The sequence below is a fragment of the Pan paniscus genome, chromosome 13, assembly GCF_029289425.2.
Source record: "Pan paniscus chromosome 13, NHGRI_mPanPan1-v2.0_pri, whole genome shotgun sequence".
NCBI lineage: Eukaryota > Metazoa > Chordata > Mammalia > Primates > Hominidae > Pan > Pan paniscus.
Genome location: NC_073262.2, coordinates 64,713,254 through 64,735,039, shown reverse-complemented (window position 1 = coordinate 64,735,039; position 21,786 = coordinate 64,713,254). Strand labels below are relative to the sequence as shown.

General features: G+C 39.8%; 1 protein-coding gene across 2 annotated transcripts in view; it reads left to right on the top strand.

Moving 5' to 3' along the window:
• DPP4 (dipeptidyl peptidase 4) overlaps window positions 1-21,786 on the top strand; it is an 82,614-nt gene that overhangs the window by 31,888 nt on the left and 28,940 nt on the right. For both annotated transcript variants that reach the window (XM_003820939.5, XM_057301423.2), the window contains exons 6-12: window positions 3,806-3,858; window positions 3,969-4,041; window positions 4,569-4,689; window positions 7,668-7,828; window positions 9,351-9,463; window positions 18,055-18,190; window positions 20,195-20,239. In XM_003820939.5, coding sequence (XP_003820987.3) covers window positions 3,806-3,858; window positions 3,969-4,041; window positions 4,569-4,689; window positions 7,668-7,828; window positions 9,351-9,463; window positions 18,055-18,190; window positions 20,195-20,239 — 702 coding nt within the window. The remainder of the gene's footprint in view (window positions 1-3,805; window positions 3,859-3,968; window positions 4,042-4,568; window positions 4,690-7,667; window positions 7,829-9,350; window positions 9,464-18,054; window positions 18,191-20,194; window positions 20,240-21,786) is intronic.

The window sequence follows — 21,786 nt, the reverse complement described above, 5'->3', positions numbered from 1 at the left end:
ATATGCTTCTCTCTATTAAGTCAGGTCCAGATTTCTTGGGTCACTTTGTCAAACATTGCCCCCTGCCATGCTCTTCCACCCACACCCCACAAATCAGTCTCTGTCACGTTAACCCATTTTAGTTTCATCACAACATTTTGTGATATTTTGTCATTGATTTCTTTGCTTATTTTTTGCCTGCCTTATTTGGTGCCAGTTTCCCTGTGATTTATTCACTGCCACACCTCTGTGCCTAGGACAGGGCCACATAGCAGATGCGGAACATCATTGTTAAATGAATACATGTTTTATTGCAAAGTGCTAAATTATAAAGCTATTGAAAGTAAGGATCTATATCTTCTACTATTTTTCTTTCTTTTTTTTTTTTTTACTTTCAAGAGAGTCCAGTAGAATTTTCTGTACAGCATATACTTTTTGACTAAGTGACTCTTATGAAATGTATCTAGAAAAAAGAAAAGTCTAATTCGATTACATTTCCTTGGAGGTCTACCTTTTAGTGTTTTTTAGATCCTACTACGTGACTTCTCCATGACTGAGTTAGTGCTATCACTTCCAAGTTGTGGCTACAAATAAATAAATGAGCAAGTGAGTGAGTGAGTGGATAAGTACCCCCACAGTCTGGTATGAATGTTCTCCTAGCATCTCTGCTCATTGCCTAGTGCTCTGGAAATAGAGATAATAGTTGTGTCATCGATTCTATGTTGACAATGTTCCAGAACCCTGCTAAGTGCTTCTCATGCATTCTCATGCATCTGAGATTGTTGCCGGCATTATCCTCATTTGTCTAAAAAGAAAATGGAAGCTTAGAAAGAAACTTGCTTCACGATACACAGTGAAAGCCTGAATCCAGGTTAGAAGACTCCAAAGCCTTTGCTCTTAAATGTGATCTTTCCTATCTTTGCATTCGGCTTCTCTTTGCTATAATGCTCTTTTACTCTTTCCCAGTCACCCTCTGTCACTAACCTCAGCCAAAGAATCATCTTTTCCATAATCCTCTCTGCCTCCCCAAGGCCTAATTTATGATTCCTGCCTCTCCCACCCACCTCCATTATATCTCTTGGCACATCCTATTGTGATTATTTTATCGTCGTTTACTATTGCATATCCTCCATTCCACTATAAGCTGCTCCAGGGGAGGGACTCTGTGTTATCCAGTAATGTCTAATAGATGATAGCTGCCAGTGTTTATAAACTAAATAGAATAATGAATCTGTTTCAAAAGATGAAGTGAACATACCAAACATCATGGGTTTTCTTTTACAACCCGTGGTGGTTTGTCATGCTCAGTCATCTCAATCCATCTTAATAGTTTTAGCTGGTACCACACCTTTTGGCTTTAGTGAATATTTTGCTTGAGGTTGCCCAGAAACAAGCATGGGGTGTGTCAAAATAATCCAGGATTCAAGAAAGGAATGTATGACTCCCGAAAAGTAGAATTTAATAAATATTTGTTGACATGAGAGCATAGAAGGGAGAGAAGTGATAAATAGTTAAGGTTAGGAACTCTGACTTTGTATCTCAGCTCTGCTATTATATAGCTAGGTGTCCTTGGGATACCTATTTCATCCATCTCATCCTCATTGATACAATTTGAATTTTATTGTAATTTGTTGTATTTCTTGAACACTCACTATGTGGCTTGCACTAGAATAGACTCCAGGCATCCAAAGATAAATAAGATACAATTTCTTACCTCTAGGAGTATGGTAAAGAAGGCAGACGTATAGACAAGTAACTTATTTGAAAATACCTTTAATTTTTATATGCATCTATATTCAGACATAATATTTCATAAATGCAAATATGTGATCATATACATTTTTATCTTCAGTCTTATTTTTTCCCTTCTTCACTTGGCTCTCTAAAGTCTAATATGTATCTTTCCATATTTTTATATTTTTCTTCTTGTTCATATAACTCTGAAAATATATAGGGATGTTTTTAGTTATTGCTTGGTCTATAAAAATAAAATCCTATAGTTTTTTGTAAATTGCATTTCTCACTCAATGATACCATGTGAAACTCCTTTCAAGTCATCTGGTTAGCTCTGATTCATTTTTTTTTAATTAATATCACTTTATTTTTCAGAACAGCTTTAGGTTTATAGAAAATAAGCAGAGAGTTCCCATATACTCCCTTATCCTCCCTCCCCCACTTTCCCCTATTATTAATGTCTTGCATGAGTGTGGTCCATTTGTTATAACAAATGAGCCAATATTAATATATCATTATTAATTTAAGTCCATAGTTTACATTAGGCTTAACTCTTTGTGGGTTTTGGCAAATATATGGCATGTATCTACCATTATGGTGGATTCTGACAAATCTATGGCTCTTGACAAAAGTATGATGGCATGTTTCACCATTATAGTATTATACAGATGACTTTGACTGTGCTAAAAATCCCTGTGTTTCCCCTATTCATCCCTTCCTTCCCCCAGTCTCCAAGCAACCACCAATCTCTTTACTCTCTCCATAGTTTTACCTTTTCCAGAAACTCATATTGTTGGAATCATACAATATGTAACCTTACCACATTGGCTTATTTCACTTAGCAATATGTGTTTGAGATTCCTCCATGTCTTTTTGTGGCTTAATAGCTCATTCTTCTTATCATTAAATAAGATTCCATTGTATGGATCTCTACTACAGTTTGTTTATCCACTCACCTGTTGAATGACATCTTAGTTGCCTCCCAGTTTTGGCAGTTATGAATAAAGCTGCTATAAACATTTGTGTGTAGATTTTTGTGTGGGCATAAATTCTCAACTCATTTGAATAAATAACAAGAAGTTTGCTGGTAAAGTTATTTTGCCTTGGAGTTTTCTCTATGTAAAGTTTCTTATATCTGGATTCAATTTGTTTATTAGATATAAGACTATTCAGAATTTTTCTCACTTTTAAGAAATTATTTTTCAAGAAATTTTTTGCTTTTCTCTAATTTTTAAAATGTATTGGCAAAAAAATGTTTATAATAGCCTCTTATGATCTTTTAACATCTGTGGAGTCTATTGTGATATCCCATTTTTCCTTTCTGATACCAGTCATTTGTGCTGTTTTACCCCTAAGTTTTACTATGTTTGCAATTTTACTAGTCTTTTCGATGACTTGAGTTTTGGCTTTGTTGATTTTTTCTATTATGTGTTTTCTACTTTATCAATGCTTTTACCTTTATTATTTCATTTCTTCTAATTACTTTGGATTTAGTTTGACTTCCTTTTTAAAAAAAATTTTATTTCCCTATGCTTCTGCAGTCACTGAAAATTTGACTTTCATCTCTAGCTTTTTGAGATGGTTGTTAAAATATTGATGATATATGTATTTTAATTTTAATATATCTTGCCAGGGGGCTTCCAAAAACTTTATAACACTTTACCTTTCATCATCAGTGTATGAAGTTAAACATTTCTTCACATCACCATCAGCAATAGCATCATATATCTTTTAAATCTTTTGCCAATAAAATAGGTGAAAAGTGAAAATTTACATTTTTCTAAGTAGGCAATCTTAGCACACTATGGTGAGTGCTAGGGATAATGTTTGTACAAAATGACATTTTTGGTGCACTGTGGTCCTGGAGGAGGTGGTGCCAGAGCTAGGTTGTAGATGAACTCCAGAGGAGTTTGTATGAGATGATCTCTAGGATACTTCTGAATCCCAAAATTCTCGGAGGAAATTATAAGATATGATAACATGTGAGAATTATACAATCATATATTACCAAACCTATCATCTTGGTCTCCTATAGTGAGTGGCCAAATTATCAAGTATCACAGAAGCCTGAAATGTCTGTTTTCTTTCATAGCAATGGAGGCATTCCTACACAGCTTCATATGACATTTATGATTTAAATAAAAGGTCAGTGACTTCCCAATAAAATCTATTAGGCTTTCCTACTGTCATATTTTTAAGGAAACCCCAATGTGAGTTATTCTTTTTGATAATATTTCCTTTCATCTTTTTTCCAGGCAGCTGATTACAGAAGAGAGGATTCCAAACAACACACAGTGGGTCACATGGTCACCAGTGGGTCATAAATTGGTTAGTGAGTCTCTCCAGTTGTCAGAAAAATATAGGCTCAAATTTTTCATAGGCAGAAGTTACTAACCCTGATACAAAGCAGACATCTTAGGAACTCAATACTTCACTATAGAACATAGTGTTATTGCCCAGGATCTAATGTTTGTCTGCAGCTGAACTTCTCTCTTCCAGAATGCAACTGCCTTCTCTCTACTCATTCTCCCAATAAAGAAATATGCAAGCATATATCATCCTGTAGAAGTGGTCAGCCTTCTCGGTCTTCTCATATACTTTAGCATTCAAATAGTGGTAGTTATGTACTTCTTATTTTTAACACATTATTAATGGTTTTAGGATTATTTTGGGATTATAGGCTGTACACTTGTAATTTAAGAATGAGGGGAAGGAGTAAATGACTCTTCCTGTTTGAATGGAATATTTGACTATGGTAATCCTTACATTTGCAATAGATAAGTGTTTCTACAATTCCGGGATAAAAATATGACATGTATTATAGATATCAATGCTTGTTTTTTTTTTCCTTCTAGGCATATGTTTGGAACAATGACATTTATGTTAAAATTGAACCAAATTTACCAAGTTACAGAATCACATGGACGGGGAAAGAAGATATAATATATAATGGAATAACTGACTGGGTTTATGAAGGTAGAAACTTTAAAGCTTTTTCAAATCAGAAAATCTATAAGCTTTTAAAATAGTTAAATGTTTCTTTTGCAATGGGAAAATTTAAATGAGATTGAAAAAAAGTTTCATTGTTTAAAATGTCATCAGATTTCTCTTAGAACTCACAGCACCAGGTGTCTCCTTGACCAAGAATTTAACTATTCCTAGCACTCCTCTGTCCTCATTGCCTGACAATACTCCTCTTGTCTCTGGTTTATTGATACAAAGGGCTTTTCTGTGTAGGTAGACCTTTTCTGCCTTTACTGGAACATAAAAGCCTCCAGATTAACATCAGATATTTCTCTAATTAGGCCTACCTAACCCGAAAGTTACTAAGGAAAGCTAAATAATCCCATCACATTGAGAAGATGATAAAATAATATATACAGGTTGGAGAGTACAGGGGAAGAAAATGCCTGTTTTATAGAGGATTTGTATTTATTTGAACTTGGACAAATTATGATTTCCTGTTTTTAAGAATAAAAAAGCAATTAGAAAGGCTTAGGAAAAAGTGACTAATAAAACTAAAAAAGTTAAAAAGGAATATTCTCCCTTTTAGGATACAGAGTTGTCGAAACTATTAGGAACACATTTTAGAAACTTAGAAAATATTAGAAAAACATTTTTTATGTCTGTATTTGCCAAGATAAAAGGCATTTTGAGGCTGCTCCAAACTGTTCCCAAGGTTTCCTCATACTTATTAGAAAGACTTATCTGTATTTCATCGTATTATTTTTTTTCTTCTTTGTAGTTTAAAAAAATAATTTTTCTTCATGACTTAATTTTAGTTCTTACCAAGTCCAAGTCAAGTTTAGTTGACTCATTATAACAACAACAACAAATCACATTAAAAGAAAGATAAATTTTCATGTCCTAGAAATAAGTGCTTGACTAAAACTTACAATGAAATTTACTAGCACTAGCTACTTAGAGATTCTTTAACCCTTGGACAGCACAACCCAGCCTCCAGGATCCTTGACAAGAGTGGCCTCTTTCCAAAGCTGTGACCCTCTCTCAGAAACAGCTGGCCCTCTGGAAGATAAGAGGGCAGCTAACACTTTCATTCTTTCTAAAGTAGATAATTGCTGGAGGGAGTCTTTTGCATGTTCATGACTAGGCCATTCACATGCAGAACAGCTTCACAGCTCCAATTTGGGCATCTCTAATAGCTTCAGTTCCTAGAAGGAAATTACTACATTGTCAATACAGAAAAATATGTCCTGCATTCCAAATAACCACTGATTCAAGACAAACATCACTACCTGCTAATTACACTTACAAGTAATTCTAAAAAACAAAATCTTGGTCTGATTATATTGATTTTATGTAATTGCAGCTGTGTTATAGACCAGAATCAATGGGTAAAAGTTGCAAAGAATGAGAAGTCAACTCAGTATATGAACAAGTTCTTACTATAATAGAAACCATGACTTGGAGTCATAAGGGCTGGGTTCTAGTTCTTGTCTCAGGCAATTCACTGGATTGCTCCATGCCTCAGTTTCCTTCTTTGTGCAATGAGCTATGAATCATCACCCAGAGACTAAATATGATATGTTTTGTAAATTCTAAATTGCTACATAAGAGTGTATAGATCAGTGATATAGATATGAGGCAGTCAAAGGAAGAATAGGCTGCTTAACCCGGAAGTAGGTTTTCTGTTACTGGAAATACTAAAATAGAGGCAGGAAAGGGCAGTATAGCACGGAGATGAAAAGCATGAGTCAAAGGAGATTTGGGTTGGTTTTTGATTCTACCAATTCTTAGCCATGTGATCCTAGACAAATTTCTGATCCTCTTCAAGCTTGTCTCACTTTATCAATACAATGGGTTATTGTGAGCCTTAACTGAGATGATAGATGTCAATTGCTTATCAATACCTGGTGCATAGTTAGCACTCATTGAATGTCAGCTGCTCATCACAATAATTATTATTACATTTTATTACAGTAATTATTTTTGCTATTATTCTTGTTGTTGAAAAAAAGCATTTGGAAGTAACTTGAAAGGAGGTATCAGGCATCTGAAAACTGATTAGAATGCATGATTTCCCAACCCTAAGATTCTAGTTTCTATGCTTTTGCTTTTACATTTACACTTACATGAGACTTGTGGAATATCTAGGCGTCTCCACCCAGTCCACTTAATTCCTCCATTCACGGTTGGTGAAGGAGTTTTCAACATATTAAGAGCCAGTGATTGAATATCCCATGTATAGACCCCGTAATAATCATAGGGAAGAGCTATCTTTGCCAGAGATTGAGAAGAAGCCCGACAATGTACTGGAAAGCAAGATCTGGTCTTTTATTTGCCTCCCTCTTTGACCCTCTTCTCTTACCCATCAGCATATACACCAGAGCAGTGTGTTAATCTAAGGGAGTTTTCAGTTTCTGGGCTGGGCAAGGAGATGTTTCTCAGTAGGGGTCTCAATGGAGTTCCTTGCCATTCTAAATCTATCCTTCCCACACCTTGTTTGTGCCAAGAGTAGTAAACTCTGGGCACCATATTGGTTTGATAGCCTGGAGCTACACACCACCCACCAGTACCCTGCGGGCTCAGTACAAACTGAGCCCAGTTGGGGAGAGTATGCTGGCATGTTGACTGTTTGAAAATTAGAAAGGAGAATCAGCCTCCTGTGTGAAATTTACTTTTAGTATGTTTTGAGGCATAAATTTAGAGGATTATAAGATAAAGAAAAAAATGTAGAGCTTATATTAAATATTGCATGCTAAAATATTCTAAAATGGTCCAACGGGTTACTTATTTTTACAATCCAGATATATCCTTGAAGATTTTATTTTTATTCATTTGTATTACTCTGATTTTGGAAGCCCAGCAAATGCAAAGTGGTTCATTAGTTGAACTCTACTGTAATTACTAAAGCTAATGAGAACAATATTTTGAATGCCAAAGCCAATTTATCAGCTACTTCTTGTAACAGAACAATTTATGTCTTTTTTCAGAGGAAGTCTTCAGTGCCTACTCTGCTCTGTGGTGGTCTCCAAATGGCTCTTTTTTAGCATATGCCCAATTTAACGACACAGAAGTCCCACTTATTGAATACTCCTTCTACTCTGATGAGTCACTGCAGTACCCAAAGACTGTACGGGTTCCATATCCAAAGGTCTGTGCTCCTGTTTGTACAGTGGTTCCATGATTTGATGGGAAGAGAATGGTTTCATTTAATCCCTTCTTGCTAATGAAAATATTGTCAGTCTCTCTTCAACAGCTTGCTGTGATTACTCTTGCTGAAGTCAACAGCATCTGGCAATTTTAAAGTATTTTTATTATCCCAGGAAAGAGTGTGATTTAAGGTTTTGTAATTTCTCCAAAAACTTTGAGGAATGACAAGCAGAAAAAATGGGGAAAATGCTTTAGAAAGAGATAAGGGGAATGAAAATGCTTGAATGGAGGAAAAGAGAGGCTATAATTGAATCAGAAGCTCGTCTCATTTGTAGAAGTTGGATTGTGCCCTCGACGAAGTTGCAAAGCTCAGTTATATATCAGATTGTATTACTAGTTAACGGGATACATGACTAGTTTTAGTGGTTCTATTATAGATTTGGCACTAATGTAAATTTTTCATGTCCTACATTTGGAATAATAGTGTCACGTCTTGGTTTTCAAAGCTGTTCTCCTCGTCAGGGTTGCGTGTTTACTAAAATTGAGGAGCTTTGTTAAGCAGCGTAAGCCGGGTGAGATGGGGTTTAGAAGGGAACCAGGAGTTCTTCACTAGTACCGTAATAATAATGGCTACAGTATTGTCTGCAGGAGAATCTAATAGTAAAGTGTTTTTTCTGTAAGAAATTTGGAAAAGGGGATTTTTATTTTTACCAACTCACTCAATTTGCTTTATGAAGAGCTGCCATTTTAGGAAGACAGAGGAAGTTAAAAGAAAAAAAAAGATCAGAGACTAAATATGGAGATGTGTTTTCAGTGGAATGTTATTTTTTGATGAGCGAAACTGGCACATACAAAAAAAACTCCATAAAGTGTTCTCACTAAAAATATCATATTATTTCTAACTAATCTGTCAATCGAAGATCTATGTGTATATTTAAAAAGGTTTTATAGGTTTCAGTCATAATATTGATTGTAAAGCTCCAACATAGTGAACCTGAATTTAGAGTGGAAATGATGGCTTCCTAATTGACACCGTTGACTCAGGTAAACTGATTTTTCTGGTGGATGGTGTCTTTGGCAGAACCCAAGGTGTTCTTCATACTGACAGGCATCAAAGACTTTTGGTCTCAGGGAGACAGGGTATATTTGCAAATAATAAAGTTGATTTTAAGAGGTTTATCCTTGCTTGCACAAAGTGATAAATTATAAAGATATAAACATTCATTATTTAAACAGAAGTGCTTTGGACCTTCAAGTTTTATATAGTGTGTGTATATATATATATATATATATATATATATATATATATTTATGTACACATATTCTGTTTCTGCCTGACCATGAAAAGGTTGCATTTCATGACTCTCCCTTATGTTATTTTATTTATATTAAATTGTTGGAACATGTCTGATTGTGATAATTTTATGACCATAATGCAGACGTTTTTGTGCAGTTTTAAAATGTGTGCAATGATGTTACTTTTTTTTTTTGTCAATACCAATTCTGTGATTGTTTTTTCCTAGGCAGGAGCTGTGAATCCAACTGTAAAGTTCTTTGTTGTAAATACAGACTCTCTCAGCTCAGTCACCAATGCAACTTCCATACAAATCACTGCTCCTGCTTCTATGTTGATAGGGTAAGACTCTTGTCCTGAATGCTTGGCTTGTAAACAGTTTTACACTTTCTAGGGAGAACTTTTCAAAAGTGAATGGCAAAGTGGATCACAGCCTCCCACTGTGTCATCCCCGCTGACAGTCATTCATTCTTTCCTTCAGCAACTCTTTGTTGAGCATCTTCACGTCCTCAGTCTGGGCACAACTCTAGAGATGAGGATGACAATGGACAGAGCAGCCAGCCCCTGGTGTTATGGAGCCTACATTCAAATTGGGGGAGACAGAAAATAACCAGATAAAAAAAGAGCAGTGTAATATGCCAGGTAGCAATAAATGTGGTGAAGAAAACCTGAGCAGAGCAAAATGGATGGGGCTGATGAGGGGAGGTCAGGGAATCCTCATGGATAAAATGAACTGTGGCAGTGATGTGAAGAGCAGGAGGGCTCCATCCACACCAATAGCAGGGGGCAGAGGAAGAGCAAGTGCAAAGGCCCTGCAGAGGAGATGTGCTTGGGGTGTAGGAGGAACTGCAAGGAGGTTGGGGTGACTGGAGCCTTTTGACTGAAGAAGAGAGTGGAAGGGACAAGGTCAGGTCCCAAAGAGCCTTGTAAAGCCTAGAGAAATGCAGGAAATCTGTGGATTAAGTTTAGGGAGCTCCACGGTCATTTTGTGCTCCAAGACTTCACTTCCTGAAATCATGTCAGTGGTTTGAAATTCCGCCATGGAGCACCTTCAGCCCCTTGTTTATTTTCCTGTAAAGGAACCAACATACTGGGTACAATTTACGGCTCTCTGATAGCTCCATATTTACTCATTTCTGTTATTTATTTGGTTTTGTTGCTGGTTTTTTGTTGTTGTTGTTTGTTTTTTTTTTGAGACAGAGTCTTGCTCTGTCGCCCAGGCTAGAGTGCAGTGATGCCATCTCGGCTCACTGCAACCTCTGCCTCCCAGGTTCAAGCGATTCTCCTGCCTCAGCCTCCTGAGTACAGCTGGGATTACAGGTGCATGCCTGGCTAATTTTTGTATTTTTAGTAGAGATGAGGTTTCACCATGTTGGTCAGGCTGGTCTCGAACTCCTGACTCATGATCTGCCCGCCTTGGCCTCCCAAAGTGCTGGGATTACAGGCGAGAGCCACTGTGCCCGGCCTGTTGCTGTTTTTAAATAACAACTAGCATACATTGAGTACTCACCATGTGCCAGACACAGGGATTATCACATGCTTTATCTTAGGACTCTTTAAAGTCAGTCTGTCTTTCCAACTGTCATCGTGTGCCTGTTCACAGATAAGAAAATGAGACCTACAGATTAAGAAAATGACCAAGTACGAATCTGTATTCAAACCTGACTTTCTGGCTTGAACGAACAAGCTATCAGACACTGCTTCGTGTCTCCCTCTGTGTGATTACAGCTGGTGCCCTCAGATTCCTGAAGGCACCGTCACAGCAGTACGGAAGCATCCATTTTCTCTGGAGTTGCATTAAGTACATCAGGAAGGCTGTGGGCTGTGCTCCGTGGTTAGTAATTCATTATTTTGGTTAGAAATGTCTGTAGTAACCCATTCATTCAGGGGGAAAATCGATTAGTAAGTTTTAAAAAATTTTTCTGGGTTTGTCCAATGGAGTAAAAATTTACCCAAAGGTTTCAAAGTCTGCCTTTCGATTCCATCCAGACACCTTTAATCATCATCATTGATGGGCAGCCTCTGTTTCTACTCCCAAATGTCCATAGAAAGCCTGTGCCCTTGTAGCGCTTATCATCAGTAGATGATAGAAAACATTCAGATAAATGCCCCCAGGAGTGATAAGAGAGATACGAGCAATAGAATGGAGGCATTCTGAGGAGGAGAACATGGGGTTTTCACGACCCCAGGAACAAAAAATACCCCCTGGAGAATGTGCAGATTGAGCAGGTTGGCTTCCAGCAGGGTGCAGTGAGGAGGAAGGACACTGAGGCGGAAAAAACAGAGCATGGAAAAGTCAGGGCTTCCCAGGAGAAGACCAGCAGAGCCTGGTGTGGCCTTTTGGTCTGTCACCAATATCTGCCTGTAGGGAGGATGAGCCATGAGCACCTGCTCTGAAAAAGATTCCATCGGAAAGGGGCTTTAGAACTTATCAATGGTTTATAAACTTTTTAAGGACCTGGAAACCTTTGTTCAAGTGAGATATAATATAGAAGTGTATGGCCGGAAAGCAAATGAGAGATTGCTTCTCAGTTTTGGCAGGTCTAGTCCTTGTCCTCCCTCCTTCCCGCAATAGTCCTGGGAGCTTAGACAGAACCTGGAGTGGTTCCAGGACACAGTCACAACACCGCTGTGAGGCACAGGTGAGAGAACCGAGGCTCAGAGAGGTAAAGTCATTTGCTCAAGGTCACACAGCAAGTTAGTGTGGAAGGTGGGAATAGGACCAAGGCCTATGCCTGCTGGACCAAAATATTTGAATAAGTTAGTTAAAAATGTATTGAGTCCTTCTCATGGGCTGGGACTGTGCTCAGTGCTCTGCTCTTGCTGTCTCATTTATTCCCCAAAGAAACGAAGTCTTTCCCACTTACAGATCCGTTTCCAAGGCACAGCTGTGTGAAGTGCTGGGCTCAAGAAACAAGCAATTCTCAGGACGGATTTTTGGCCTTATGTGAATTCGTCAATAAGTTCTTGTTCTCAGTAGTTCTTTAAGTCACACTTAAGACTCACTATGGAGATTTTGTGTGGAATGTATATTACCAAAGAATATTGTTTTTTTGGAAATGCCACAGGAATGTGTTTTTTAGGGAGTTTAAAATATAGCTCTGGTCTCTGTTAACACTGGTAAGGTTGCGGTTAAAATATAGCTCTGGTCTCTGTTAACACTGGTAAGGTTGCGGTTTTTCTAGAACTAGACTCTAGATGCTCTCTGGGAAAAATGCTCTAGTACATGATGATACACCGTTTTCTGGCCTCATGCAAAGATCCAGCAGGGCCAAGTAAAACCAGGTGAGTTACGCCTCTTAGTAACCTGCTCAGCCTGTTACCTGGTGATTTACTAGTTCCTGGAGTGGGAAGCCTGGCCAGGATCAGTGCCTCTCCTCCTTCCTCTGCCCATGTTACCCTCATTAGTTTTCCTGTTAGGCCATATCCCTTCACCACAGAGCCTGCAGCAAGTGAAATCCATGGAGGATGAGGCTGGTTTGTGACTTTGTTAGGAATTAGCAGAAATGGGTGGAAGCCCTGCTTCTCTGATAAGTGAGAAGGGCAGCCAGGCTGCGTTTCCAACAACCAAGGCCTGAACTTGAACCAGGGTGAGTCTCCCTGCTGCCTGCATTGATTTAGTGCTAAAGTTGATTAGATTTGTTATGCTGCTATTTTGTGTTCGTTGTTCATAATGAGAACTGGAAAGCTCAAAAATTTGAAGGAAAACAGCACATAATGTAAAATCATAAATCTCCTAACTTTTATCTAGAGCAGTACATTCATTGTTGACTGAAGTAAGACAGGTTCTACGCAGTAGAGGCCAATCCTGCAATCGTATCTCCAGTGTGTAGTAGGGTGCCTGCGACATAGCATATGCCCAACCAATATTTGTAGAATAAACTAATAGATAAGCAGAGGATGGATGGATGGGTGGATGGATGAATGGATGAGTAAGTTATCTAGATGGCTTTGTGTGTATAGAATAGTGGTTCACGCTGCCAGCACTATGGATAGACTTCAAAATGACCTTGCATAGAAATCCCTCCTTTTATCTCCTGTCTGCCAAAAATTCTGTGGCCTGAATCTAGGGGATTGGAAAGGGCATGTTCTACTGTAGTAACCCCACCCAACATCTGTTGAATGGCTCTGGGGCTCATCACACCCAGCTCATGACATACCCCATCCCTGCTCTCTCTGCTCCTGAATGACACAATAGATATAAAGTCTTGCTGTGTCTTCTCTGAACTGTTACGACCCCTGGCCTATAAAGCTGCAACATCAAAGCCTCAGATTGTCACACAGGATATAAATAAACTGGAAGCTAGTGACATCTGCACATTAGGACCTGCATGCTACGACTGTGCGGGTGTACGGGTGCTGCAGCCCTCAGATCTGCTTCATCTCATCCCACCCATTCCTCTCCTGAGGGATTTGTCAGCGAACCTGGGAGGGTTGGCATCCCCATCAGAGCAGAGGGTGGCATGGAGCCTGAGGCCAGCACTGGCAGTACGCCCGCTTCCTCGGGTGATTCACTGAATTAATCATTCCACGGTTGCAGTTGCTCTTTGTAGCATTTTTCCCTCCAATATGATTTCCAGTTGGTGATAAATACCTTATTTTAAGTATCCTTAATATACCAAAAGAAACATTTACACAAATTAAGGGAATTAATATTACCCAACAAACATTTATTAAATGCTTACTCTTTGCAAGGCATTATGCTGGGACAGGTGGTCACTTTACAAGGGGATTCTCTGTTGTGTGATTTTCAACAAGTCTCTCTCAGTGCATTCACATATAATTTGCCTTATAAAATTTAGTTTACACACAAGTTCTCTAGGAATAGATTTCTTTAAGTGAGGAACTTTATGCTGAAAAGAAACAAGAAGGTGAAGCTAGCTAGCAACATTTTCCAAATGGATGGGTGGAGGTTTCATAGAGGGAACGAGTATGAACTGGGAATCTGAAGCCAACAGCTTGAATTGAATCCCAGCTCCAACACTTCCCAGTTGGGCGATAGTGGGCAAGTTACTTAAATCCTCTGCTGTTAAGTTTCTTTGTCTGCAGAGCATGATCTGCAGTACTCACCTCATAGGGTGGTCATGAGCTTATGTCAAGCACTTAGAATAGTTCCTGGCACATAGTAGACTCCACATGGGTGTGAACTTATTATTTTACATCCAGAAATTACTCCGTCATTTTAGTATTAAAATCAACCATATTCTCGTTGGACTAATCCAGCTGCAGAAGGTAGAAGAGCTTGCTGGCTCATATGTCTAACCTGGGTAAGTTGTCCAGGCTCTCAGGAAGGCCTGGACTGCAGGGGTGGTCCCTCTTCCACCCCACTAAAACCATTACATAAGAAAGCTACTCAGTATTGGCCTGTTTTTGCAGAATAAAAGCAGCATGCAGTATGCAAAGCATAGATGATAATCCTGCTGGTTGGATTTTTCTGGTTTTAAGTGGGACTTAAACTTTTCAGTAAAAAGTACAATTGAGCCATTGGCTTTATTTAATATTTATTTTGGGATGGGGTCTTACTCTGTCACCCAGGCTGGAGTGCAATGGCATGATCCCGGCTCAATGCAACCTCTGTCTGCCCGGTTCAATTAGTTCTCCTGCCTCAGCCTCCCGAGTAGCTGGGATTACAGATGCGCCCCACCATGCCTGACTAATTTTTGTATTTTTAGTAGACACAGGGTGTCACCATGCTGGCCAGGCTGGTCTAGAACTCCTGGCCTCAAATGATCCACCTGCGTTGGCCTCCCAAAATGCTGGTATTACAGGCATGAGTCACTGCACCTGGCAGGTTTTTTTTTTTTTTTTTAATGATTCTTTGACATCTCAGACTGGCATAATCTTGGCTCAAGGCTGCCACTGAAGGGAAGTATGTTTATAAGAAAATTCAAAAATTCCTGTCTGCGCCACGGGTGAACTGCCTTGCTGAGCATGCACAGGGTGCAGAGTACACCTGGGGTCATGGAGAGTAACCCAGGCCATGCAGGGTCCAGGACCATAAACCTTTGATCTGAAAATGGGCAGGGAAGATGACTGATGCACGTGAGTTTCCTGGCTGACTTCCCAAATTCCATTACTCAATGTTTTCAAATGGGGAATAGTTGCTTTTATATTGCTGATTTCTGAACCTGATGTTTAATTTATGACTGTTAATAGATAAAGCTATTTAGTACTGGGTGATCCACTAATTATTGTCAAAAAGTTGTTCCCCCCATCACCTACCCCTTCGCTCTACCAGAGCACTTTTAAAAAGAAGAAGAATATTGCTGGAGCCCAAATTCCTAATCTATGCCCATGGAATTTTCAGATGTTGTATGTATGTCAGTGGAGAGGCTTTTCCCACCTAGAGAGAGGTACATCAGTTTCATCAGATTGTCCAAATGGTTTTTGGCCTGAAAAAATAGTAACCACTGATATAGGACAGGGGTTAACACACTAGGGTTTATGGGCCAAATGCAGTCCACTGCCCATTTCTGTGTGGTCCACAAGTAAGAATGGTTTTTACTTTTTTTTTTTTTTTTTTTGAGACCGAGTCTCACTCTCACCCAGGCTAGAGTGCAGCGGCTTGATCTTGGCTCATCGCAACCTCCGTCTCCCGGGTTCAAGCAATTCTCCTGCCTCAGCCTCCTGAGTAGCTGGGATTACAGGTGTGTGCCACCACGCCTGGCTAATTTTTGCATTTTTAGTAGAGTCAGTGTTTTGCCATGTTGGTCAGGCTGGTCTTGAACTCCTGACCTCAGGTGATCTGCCCAGGTTTTACATTTTTAAGTGGTTGGGAACAAAAATCAAAAGAGTAATAATATTTCATGATATATGAAAGTTTAATGAAATTCAAATTTTAGCTTTTCAGTGGAATATTAAATGAACTCATTCATTTAATTATGGTCTCTGGCTACATTTGTGCTACAAAGGCAGAGTGGAGTAGTGACAGAGATGTGGACCACAATGCTTAAAATACTTAACTCTCTGACCCTTAATTGAAAAAGTTTTCCAACGTTTGGTCTAAAAAACTAATTTCAGAAAGCTTCATTTTTCTGTTGTGCTTTTCATACTTCCATTCTCTTTGCACAGATTTATTGCCTGTCCTGGGTAAAGTGTATTCACCTTTCCAGGTTCTCATTTAGCTCCCCTGCATTGGGCAGATGCAGAAGCGTCAGACTGGATGAGATGTCTCTGTTTCCCGGCATGGAAAGTGGCAGTTGCACTCTCAGCCCCTGCAGCCTGGCGGTTTGTGATGAGTGCAATGAGACCTGGCAGAGTGGTGTGGGAGAAGGAGGTTTCCAAGAAGACATCGTGGATGAGGGGACATTTAGGCCAAGACCTAAGGAAGTTAGAGCTTGGCAGCCACTTCAGGCTAAAGAGCAAGACTGAACAAAGAGGGGGCAACTGGGAAAACTCATGGTGTGTTCCTGAGAATACCAGCCACCCAGACTAGGTAGTATATAGTTTCTTCAGAAGCAAGTAAAAGGACTGAAGTGAAAAGGGACCCCAATTTACAGAAATGCAGTGCTCTGCGGCTGAGTGAAGGGGTTCTGTCTTGTTTCAGTACCTGCGCCTTACAGCAGGGTAGCATGGAAGCCCGGTATCACCAGGCACATTCGCACATTAAGTGTTCCCAGCTGTAAAATGGGGATGATGAAGCTGTGAGGGGCTTAAAGGGCTTTATCCAGCACCTAATCCATCCCGAGTGCCCAGTAAATGTTTGTTGTGTGATTAGGTGTCTGCGAAGGGAGTGGAGATGGAAATTGATCTATGAATTCTGAAGAAGGACAAAGCTATGGTCCTTCAGTATGACAATATGACAGGTCCCACAGGTCAGGAGAGGGCTTTGCTTTCTTCTGTGCTGCATTCCATGGACATATAATTAGTGCCTGTGTTGAGTCAGGCATTCTGCTAGGCCCTGGGGACACCCTGTAAAAGAGCTTGCAGTCAAGCAAGGAGAGGGGCAGGTCCAGCCTGTGAAGGAGAGAGCAAGTGGATAGTGTGAGAACATTTGGGATGGGGAGGAGATACAGCCACCAGACCAGGCGGGAAGAGGGAGATGAACACACTCATTTGGAACTCTCTGACAAAAAAGAGCAAGGCTGCAATCAGACACTCGAGAGCAGGGATTTGTGAATAGTAATCCAAAACCACAATCGGGGAGGAGGAGGGAGAAAAAGCATAAACTATCCATTGCCAATAATGTGAGGGAGGCCAGCAGAAAAGTAAACAATGAATTCCATGCACTTCACTATAAATCAGAAGGTGGTTCCAAAAATTTTTTAAGTATGTGTTGGGGAGGATGCACTACTAGAGATACCTCTGTTTACATAAATTTATGTGAAAATACCACAGGGTTCTTTCATTTCTTTGCAGAGTTCATGTTTTGACTCTTGAGAAATGTCTTTTTAGAATATATTTCTTTGATTTTCAAAGTTTCTGGAGGTGTGAGTCAATTTTTTCCCCTTTGAAAATGAAGTTGAGAAAAGGGTTAGCTGTAGTTTCACCCTAATAGAAAGAATTTTCTGGAGAAGCACGTAAAATACAAGAAACAGTCAAATCTTAGCCAGTGTCCATGGCCTCACTTCCCTCAAGACAGCAGAAAGGAGATGCGAAAACATCACCCTTGACTCCCTGGCACTACCAAAGGCCAAGTTGAAGACTTGATAAATCCTGAGCTCGTGGTTTGAGTCACGCATGTTAAGCCACTGTAGAATATTGTTGCTGCTTTTCCTGTTGGATATATTTTAATTTTCATTCCAAATTAAATTGCACTTTAAGCTTTAAGAAAAGGTGAAATATTATATTAAATGGTTTCATTAACCATTTATAATTCTACTTCCCATTAAGATTGATTTCTTTTCACTGAGTAAAATGTCTATTTGTACCGAGGTCTGGCAATAGTCATGTTCATTCTCTCTCTCTGTCCTTCCTTTCTTTCTTCCTTCCAGGGATCACTACTTGTGTGATGTGACATGGGCAACACAAGAAAGAATTTCTTTGCAGTGGCTCAGGAGGATTCAGAACTATTCGGTCATGGATATTTGTGACTATGATGAGTCCAGTGGAAGATGGAACTGCTTAGTGGTGAGACTGAATGGGGATGTTCTGCTTCTAGAGCAACATGTGATCAGAAGGTCTGTGCAGTTGGGGAGAGTGAAGGCTGGGAATCAGGAAATGAAGTTTGAGTTTCTTTTCTTTCTGACTCTGTCTGATCCTGAGGCAATAAAATCTTGAATAAAACTCCTAGATAACCTGCCATCCCGAGGTGCTTCTATTTCTCCTACACTGACTAGTCATACTGTTTTAGTTATGGATACTATCACTTGGGAAGTGGAGAGGGGGTGACTGACCACAAGATAGAATCTGATGTAAATATTTTAAAAACCAAAGAGGGCCAGCAGCTGCAAGCTCAACAGAGTGTGTTTTAATAAAGATAATGTAGGGAATGGGGAATAACTGGCTGAGTGTGTGTGAAACAAAACAAACACATGAGGCCACAAACCCATTACCATACTGTCACTGTCTTTAAGCAGGAAACAGCTTTAGAATGGAAATAAATAACTGCCAGTCTGAGAGGGTGGCAATCCTGAGGCCCACTGTGTTCATCCAACCTTGAGGTGCTGGGAGGCTTCTAGCCAGGAGACCATGAGGTCCAACTAGGATGACGGTCAAAGTTAAAGTCCCTCTGGGAGCCTGCAGCCTGGGAGGGGTGGATCCTGGAAGAGGTTTGCTGGCATATGCCAAGGATACCTCCCCAATCCCCCTTATCTAGTCACAGACCCTCTGCTTACACACCTACCATCCCTGCTCTCATCCTGGCTAGGCTCAGGGCAGACTCTCACCTCCCAGACCTGGAGCCTCACATAACTTGATTCACTTATTAATTTATGTAACAAACATGGAATTCCTGTTATGTTCCAAGCTCTGTGCTAAGCTATGGATTTTTTTAAAAAGTGAATTAGTCAGCATGCCTGCCCCCAAAATGTTTCTGTTCTAGTTGGGAATATTATCAAAATAAATAATAAAAGCTGCCACTTATGGTATACAAGTCACTGTGGAAGCTGAGGATCAACGTTTGAGGAGCTAGCTCAGGTCACAGGGCACAGTCAGAATTCAAACTGCAAAACCCAAGCTCTTTGCTTGCTGCCAATGAAATCCTCATAATACCTCATTGTACCATAAAAAGGGTTCAACCAAGGTACAGAGGGAATAGAGTGCAAAAGAAGATGATCATCTCTACTAAGGGCAGGCAGACTGGGGAAGGAGATGATGTGGGAGAGCTATAGAGTAGCCTGGGGTAAGTTGCCGTGTGCTGAGCAGATAAGGACAGAACGCCATAGAAGCAGAGGGCTGTGCAAAGGCATCCAGTGTGAATAGCTTGGAACATGCAGGAACTAGGGACTGGGGGAGAGGTGTAGTGGGGAGCAATGAGGCTAGAGATATAGGCAAAGGCTCAGGTGCCATTCCTGGAGTTTGGACTTATCTCGTAAGAAATGGGGAGTTGTTTCAAGGTTTTAAAGAAAAGACTATCACAATGGGACAGGCCTATCTATTGCTAACTAAGGTCAGCAGAGAAGAGCAGCAGGATCTCCAACAAGGAGATTCTGGCAACAGACCCTGGGCAACCTGCCGAGGACATGAACAAAGCCCTTAGCTGTAGAGAAGGACAGAGAAGTCAAAGAACTAGGTGACAGGGGCTGAAGGAGGTGATTATGAGGAGGGCAGGAATCTAGAATGACCCCCAGGTCTCTGGCTTGGGTGAATAGGTGCCACTAACTAGAAGAAGAATGAGGGAGTAGAACAGGCTGGTGGGACAGAGGAAATCAAATGAAATTCTCTTTAGTTTTGTGCATGCTGGATTTAAAACACCAGTGGAGCTTCCAGAAGGACCCAGGATATAACTTTAGGCAAGAGAGTCAAATGATGTAATGTAATGACTTGAAAAATACTAACATAAATAGAAATATATGAATGGAGATAGTTTTCAGTTATTGTAAGTACAGCTCTATTTATATTACCACAAATTATGGCTATAGATTTCATCTGACTTCTCTTTGAAATGCTGTCATTGTCTCTTTCCCTTCCTAGGCATGGCAACACATTGAAATGAGTACTACTGGCTGGGTTGGAAGAGTAAGTGTTATAAGTTGTGGGGTTTTATGGATGAGTCAGCTACTCAGCTATTTAATATGCAGCTATTTAAAACTAGGGCTCTAAGTGATACGTTATTAATAGCAATATTAGTTAACCTATTTCTCAAAATATGTAAATGCTCCCTATAAAGATATCTTTTTGTAGAGAATATATAACACACACAGTTGGAAAAAGTAAGGGGACAAGTGAAAAATCAAAAGCAGAGCAGACAAAGCATAGCGCACTCCTGGCAAGTTGTAACTCCCAGCAAGTTAAAGGGTAACCATGGCTGAAAGTTGGCCAAGGTGTCCAGTGACCTCACATTTGAAGTTATGTGCTTTAAAGACAGAAAACACAGGTTCTGTCCCCAGCCTGCACAGATACCTAAAGAGAGGTCACTACAACAAGCAGAAAAACTCAGCAGCAACCACACAGTACCCACTATGCACCTCTCTTTGGAGGAAATCATACTGGCAGGCTTATGCTTTATTAGGCGTCCAGATGCAGAGCTTTATCCAGGAAAGTGTGGTGACCCTCAGGGACTTGTCATGCTTCTCAGTCCCACTGAGTTATATACACATTGCACAGAATTACCACCCAGATTGCTATGGCCATAGAATGTAATGAGTTGATGAAGGAACTCCAGTCATCATGTCACCTTGCATGGTAGATGAGGAATGCATCTCACTTAATTTTTATGATCACTTCTATTAAGCCCCCTTTAAGAGGGAAATAAAGTGACCCCCAAAATGTAAAGATTTTATACCTCTTGGATCATAGAGGTGAGGTCCCCAGTCCAAGAAGACAACCCCTTCTAGCTGGGCTCAGAGCTCCGGCAGCATTCACACGTCCTTTTTCTTCAGGCATTGATTGGGCAGAGGGGAGAGGTTTGCCAACATGAAAAGTGGTTTCCTCCATGGCAAGAGACATGCTACACTTCCTCACGACTCTTTGAAAAAAATATGTTTTTTCCTCTCTGTATTTAACCAGACAGATGCCACTTTTCACACATTTCTACTAGGCACAACTCCATCCAGGGGAAACAGGGAAATGTATTAAAAAGATAAGGCTGTGAACACAGGTCTAGAGAGGGGAATGTGTTTCAAAGCTCTGTAATGAGAACACCAAGTGTACCGCACGCCTCAGCTTGCTCCATAAATGAATTCGCTTTGAATCACTAAATAGAAGAGGGAAGCATTTTTCTTCCTTCCCAAAATGGGAGCTGATGAGAGAGGAAACATCGAGGGCGAAGTGAACCAACAATTTTAAAAGACCATCTCCTACCTGCTCTCAAATGTAGCTAGGAAATCAAAATCGTAAACCAACATATTCCTTTCAGGCTGGGATAGACTCTCTTCTACTTAAACTGCATTATGTTCTGAGTACTATCTTTTATTGAACTGTAAAAAAATGGAAATTTGTTCTATATTTCTATACAAATATTTTTTGTAAATTGTTGATCATATTTAACAAAATGAAAAGGCTTATAATAATAACTATATGAATGTTTTCATATGAAATATACAACAGACATTCCTTATAGTATG